This window comes from Astyanax mexicanus, chromosome 20 (assembly GCF_023375975.1).
Source record: "Astyanax mexicanus isolate ESR-SI-001 chromosome 20, AstMex3_surface, whole genome shotgun sequence".
In the NCBI taxonomy this organism is placed as follows: domain Eukaryota; kingdom Metazoa; phylum Chordata; class Actinopteri; order Characiformes; family Acestrorhamphidae; genus Astyanax; species Astyanax mexicanus.
In genome coordinates, this window is record NC_064427.1 from 9,148,002 (window position 1) to 9,154,552 (window position 6,551).

Consider the following 6,551-nt stretch of genomic DNA (forward strand, 5'->3'; position numbering starts at 1 on the left):
TTGGCATAGACTGTAAGCAATCGTAGTAGCAATAGCTTTTTGGTTGCTGTGAAACATGTAATCCAGCATCCAAGCAATATTCGTGTGTGTGTGTGTGGGAGGGGGGTGTGTGTAACAGCATACGTAATGCATGGGGGAGGGAAAGGCAAGTGTAAGTCACCTCAGCTCAGGCACAGTGCTTTATTACTATCCAAAAAATATATATATATAAAATAAAATCAATGTAATACAAAATCATTTTGGTCACAAACAAAAATTAAAATAAAATGCTTTGTCGGTATGTGATAATACTAATACTAATTATTCTGCAGTGCTACCTGAAAGTGTTTGTTTGCTGAGAGAAAGTAACAAATATTAAATAAGTATACATTTCTATACTGTCCCTATAAAAAAAAGTGTAATGCTGTAGTCATGGCATCACACCTTACCACATTTTAGGATGCTGGAACATGGTTGGAACACAACCATGGGAGCTTTAAAATGCTTTTTGTATTTAAAAGTCTTAAAATATCTTTGCAGAAGGCTTTTTGTTCTAATGTATTTTTGGGTTGCCTTGCAAGCAACACTATACAGTAGAAATGTAAATAGATTATTACATTTTTAAGCAGATTCTTGGCAGAGTTTTTGATTTGCCTGTCTTACCAACATATGAGCAGGCATGCACACTACAGCAATAAATACCAATCTATATTTCAGTACATATGTTTTTGAAAGCTACCATATTTGTATGTTATTTTTAAATTGTATATTATGTTCTCTTTTCCTAAATCCCTTCCTCTTCCCTTCCCCATGCCTTTCTCTCTTCCCTCTAAAGCAAATGAAGCTACCGCGACTTTGGGTCCTCGCTACAATGCTCAGTATGTCCCTGACTACCGCCAGAACGTCTACATCCCAGGCAGCACCGCTACGCTTACGGCTAACCCCCAGCAGCAGCAGATGCCCCAGCAGGCTCTACCCCCACCACAAGCCCTGCCTCCAACAGAGGCTCCAAAGGCTGCCCCAACTCCGGCCAGCAAGAAGAAGGTCACCAAGAAAGACAAGAAGTAAGACGGAGTGAGAGAACAGACAGAGGGAGAATTAGCTGAGCTATATAGATCCGGGCATTTCTCCTCTGCACGTGTTAGCTTTTCCCTCTCTAGAATGTTGACACCCCTTAAACTCTAGGCTTATTGTTCATTAATACACACTATCCAGGATGATTGGGTACCTTCTATCACAGCTACTGTTTAAGGATGTTTCGTTACAATTGCAAGGAATGGAAGTCGTAGAGTTTAAGGGGTTTATAATCAGAATATTCTGAGACATTTCAGCTGTATTTGGTTTTCTGTTTTTTTGAATTTGTATTTCTTAGTCTACGGTGTAACTCACCACTTCCTTTAATCATTATTGGTATTTTTTTGGTGTACTGCAACATCAAGAAGGACATAGTAGGATGAGATGTGTTTAGATCCCAAAGTGACCCTTTACGCAGGGAAGTCTGTCTTGTAAGATAGATTAAAAAAAAAATACTGATTCTTTGTCATGTTAAGTTTTTTGTGTTCTTTTTAATGCAAAGTAGATCCTTCTTGTTGTGACAAATATTTAAAAAAAATGTCAATGTTAGAATTCTCAAGAGGATGTGCCATAGCTCTGCCCCAACCCTTATTATATCATTTTTTTTTTTTTTTGCATGCTCCACTTTGACATCAATAAGGGTATTGAAAATGAACTATGCAGTGTGGCAAAGATGTTAAAGCAACGATGCAAATTTCGGTAAATGCTAAAAATGATTAGAATTAGAGAATGCATTTCTTTGTAAACCAGCAGCAACTGAAAAGCTGGACTGAAAAGTTCTAAGAAAGTAAAAACCTGGTATCATTCTAAAAAGCGAGTTAGAAACACCCATCAATGTTACTGCGATACTATTAATAGTCGTAAATATCAATCCTGTGGACTTGCATTAGATAATGTTTGCCATGTATAAAACCTTGGATAAGGTGGCAGATACCCAGACTGTTAGCCTGTGTGTTATGCCATATTGGTTGAGTGTTAGTGAACAGGGGCTTGTGCTCCAAGAGTGATGAAAAAGTGCTTAAGCAGAAGATGACTGGGTTGGTGTGTCATTTGCTTGGGTTCTATGTTTGGGGTTGAGAAGAAGTTAGAAAGGCACTGGGTAACATAAGCACTGTACGCAGGTTTGATGCTCCAAAGTGGGCCTCACGCAAATGAAGGCAATTTCTGTAAAGACATTTCCAACTGAGAAGAACAACAGATCAGATAACTGGTCTTAAACTCTCGGTAGGCCACTCCATCCTTGGCCAGCTTCAAGAGAGTGGAATGAGGAGCTCCTTACTCCTCAAAATTCTGCACAACCCTAATATAAATGCACCAACCCTTCATCACAGTGTAAATAAGATACAGTATGTAACCTGTCTGTATAAACTAGAGCCACAAGGTTCAGGCCAACACAGGAATGTTTCAGTATTTTTTAGAAAAACAGAAAAGAAAAAATACATAAAAAAACATAAAACTGATCAAGTGTAGTGCTATAGATACAAAAGCTTCGAGCTCACTGACTAACTCAACTTGTACATAAAACCTGCAGTCTCCGCAAGACATGCAGCTTAGTAGCTTATAGGGCTTGTGAAAATGTGTGCATATTTTTGTGTTTTTTCCTTCTCTTTTACTTTATTTCTTCAATCATCTGAACATCAAAAGCTTAAAAAAAAAGAAACAAAAAAAAAAGCAAACCTATGGTTCCTAGCGTGCTCTACCCTTACCCCAACCCACCACCCACCTCTCTATAGTCTTCTGTGTTTGTAATTACAGTCAGCTGTTAATGCTACCGGAATGCCATTCCTGTCTGTTTAACTATGAACCTATAATATATATAAATATATCTATCTAAATGTCTGTCTGCTGCTTGAATACCTTTCTGTATTCTACCGTGATAACCTTCCTTTAAAGCTTAGCGCTTCATGTTATGCTTTTATTTTATAACGCAGATATTTATATGGCTGTTTATTTGTTTATGTTATTGTTTACTAATGGAACACTTACATTTCAAATAAAAGTTTGTCAGAACTCACAACCATGTCTGCCATTGATTGTTTGATCTCCAAAAGACTTTCATTGTTAAAACCGAGTAAAATGGCTTTTAACCATGCAAAACTCCCCAGATTTCCTGTGTATTTAAAAAGAATGGAAACAAATGTTTTTGCTACATAATTGACTACAAATGGGTAAAAAAATGGGAAAGTTTAAGAATCTCAGCCATCTCCAAACATGAGTCAGATTTTATTCCACTACCTACAAAAAGTGTTCCAAAAAGGGACAAACAGTGAACCAACATACCTTATAGGACTTATAAGGATCTGCTGAATTACATAGGAATTACAGACATCACTGAAATAATTCAGAGGTCTTGTGAAATATGTGCCTCTATGCGACACGGTATTAGTCATGCATTCTTAATGTTATGAATGATTGGTCTATATATTGGTGCCCATGATCAGCAGCCCCAGTTTTGCTGCAACCACATAAAGCATATGTGCGTATGACTCATGTGCATGACGCAGCAAACCCCATTCAGGAAGTAAAGCTCGATGACAACGCTTTCCTTACTAACACACACAAAACAGTGATTTATTTGTTGTTGTTTTTATCTAAATAGCTGTTCCCTTTGACACAATAAATCCAGATAACAATTAATAATGATGACCCAATAGCAAAATTGATATGAGGTGGAATAATGTCAAATGCTGCCTTCTAGTCATGTCAGAAATATTATATTTATGAGATAAGTGCACAGGCACACCACCACAAACTTGAGTGGTATGAGTCAGGTTAATTTGTCATGTTAATAAAAAAAAATGCTGATTTAACAGTAACGATTTAAATCTATTTTTACTGGTTTACTCTCATCCACATTTAAAAAAAGAGATAAGTAATATATTTTTTAAAGTCTCCTGCTCATAATTTAATCTCATACTTTCCCTTTTTAGCTGAAAATAGTTTTTAACAAAAAACACTCAAATAGAAATCAGATCATATTTTTACGAGCTTCAAAGTCATACTGTATGTACGAGGTTGACTTGAAGGCAGCAAAATCGCATTGGCCACTAAGATCTCAATAAAATTCTCAATAAACCTCCATTTTATCAAGCGCCAGAGAATGAGCCCACGAAATGGCCGACACCTCAAACCACTGCAGCGGTTGCCTTGGTGATGAGAGAGGAAGGAGCATTTTCTCTGACGCTGCAGCCTCCGTCTCTTTGAGCCTGCAAAAGGAGCTAACCGGCCGCATGCACCTTCTCGTTTCTCACACTGTGTATCACACTGATACACATACCAGGCTTATTAACACTTCATAAGGGTTTCATTTATATCTGAGAGACCCCCTCACAATTCCTTAAGTTACCTCTAAAATTAAACCTTAAAATGATTCCATTAAACAGTAAATCCACTGGTGTTTAAACCCACTGACTAAAGCTTGCACTAGGGCTGGGTAATATTGAAAAAAACATTTTTAAATCTTGATATTCTTTAAATATATGAGCGTTTGTGCTAAACTGTTGTTACACAGGTTTCATATATTTTTTTGTTTTATTGTCCAATAAACAACAAGTATCTACAAAACAGCAGCTTAACAGGAGAAAGATGAAACTTTCTAAACTTACAATGGAAATCATGGAAAAAGGTTCATTTCAGGTCATAGAGAACTTCTGATCCATTCATTAAGTAATTTTGACACAGTATACGGGTAATTGTTTGTCTGTTAAAATTGTGTACTAAACTAAAAATTGACCTCTATTTTCTGGTCTATTTTCGTACATAAGACGGACCGGATTATAAGGAGTATTAAGGGACACTAGTAAGGATGTCTACCTCGAATGAGCAAGGGTGTCACAATGTTTCCCTTCCAATGGGAAAGCGCCTAAGTAAACAAAACTGTAATTCTTAAAAAAAAAAGTTTTTCTTCAGTTGAGCACTGAATGTTAATCTACACAAATTTCTCTCCTGAAAACTGTTTATTTGGGTGAGTAAAGTGCTCCCATTTATTTACAGTAAGCTTAGATTTCCAATTTTTTGTCTAAGGGTAAGTTTTCAGTGAAGAATTTTTTGTTCTGCACTAAGGCTGTTTGCAGCAGCGTTAACATTAGCTGCTAACCACAGCACCAGCGGGATGTAAAAGTAACCCAATAGCACTAGAACAGGGCCGCTGCTAAGGTTTTGGAGGCCCTAAGCATAACTGGTCAAGCATAACACACACACACAAACACAAAAGGTTTACGCAAAATTTTACTATTTATTAAAATTACACATGTAACTGTGAATATTTACAACGTTATAAGTAAGGCCAATAACAGTGAAGAACAGCACAAGAGTACTATTTATAATGTATAAATAATAAATGAAATGATGCATGTCTATTTTAAGCAGTGGACACGTCATTTACACAAGCCAGCCTTAAAGGTTATGAAATTATCGTTTATATTCGTGGTGTATTTATATCAGCCTGTCAAAATCTATAGAGCTGTCTGATCCTGCTGTCATACAGACCATTTGGATAGTGCACTGACGGCATTAGTCAATAGGTAGGCTACTCTGTTTATTAATTTTTTATTAAAGTCACTAAAAATCTTCAAACTACACTACTACTATTTGCAAACGTGCCACGTGCCTTGCAATACCCAGATTAGTTTCTAGTTAAGCGTTTAAAGCTACCAAATCAGCAAAGCCAACGTAACTAGCTCAGGCAACACCACTGAACATGAAGTAATCAAAACTATTTAAACCTTTATCATCGAAGTTACTCACCAGAAAGGGATGCATGGGCCTCATCTTTCTGCTTCTTTTTCTTCTTCTCAGCTCCAGACTCAAACCTTCGCTTCATAGTTGAATTACCATTTAGTAGCAACTTCGCGCGGTGAACTTGTCTCCTGCCAAACTCAAGTAGCGTTGCTACTTTAGTTAGGACTAAGGTTGCCAGATAAGTTACGATTTTTCATCCTATTTGTTTATTTTATTTTAAGTTTTTAACTTACACAAATATTGCACTGGACAAGTTTTTGTATAGAATGGCCACATACACTTTAAAAATGGTTAAACATGCGCAAGATTTAGCGCCTCCATGCATTTTTTGATTATTTATTTGACTGGAAAATGTCACATCTGGCGACAACCAACAGAGCAAACCGAGCCGTGCCATTTCAGGCAATAGGGGTGGGGGCATTATATTATGCACAAAAATAATAACGTGCTGCTTTTAAGTAGTAGAGTAGGTGCCCCATGCAATGTTTAAAGACAAAAAAGATGAGCGTATCATAAATAATTCACATTGGGTTTTAAATTTAATAATGTCATAATTTCAACACATTTCATTCTCAGTCAATTTGGCTCCCTGCAACTGCAAAATGGTTGAGGCCTAACGCTGGCTGCGTTGTCTGCGTATGCAGAGCGGCGGCCCTGCACTAGAATATGGTGAAAGAGCTAGCGTTGTGGTTAGCAACTAATGCTAATGCTGGTGCACCCAGCCTTAGTGCTGGAGAAACTTTAATTAAAGCTCACAC

General features: G+C 37.1%; 1 protein-coding gene across 49 annotated transcripts in view; it reads left to right on the top strand.

Moving 5' to 3' along the window:
* The window catches only part of LOC111188804 (protocadherin gamma-C5-like), a 100,205-nt gene extending 97,135 nt beyond the window's left edge, over positions 1-3,070 (top strand). For all 49 annotated transcript variants that reach the window (XM_049468743.1, XM_022681048.2, XM_049468763.1 and 46 more), the window contains one exon: positions 815-3,070. In XM_049468743.1, the coding sequence (XP_049324700.1) occupies positions 815-1,047 (233 nt within the window). In that variant the 3' untranslated portion in view covers positions 1,048-3,070. The remainder of the gene's footprint in view (positions 1-814) is intronic.
* The last annotated feature ends 3,481 nt before the right edge of the window (positions 3,071-6,551 follow it).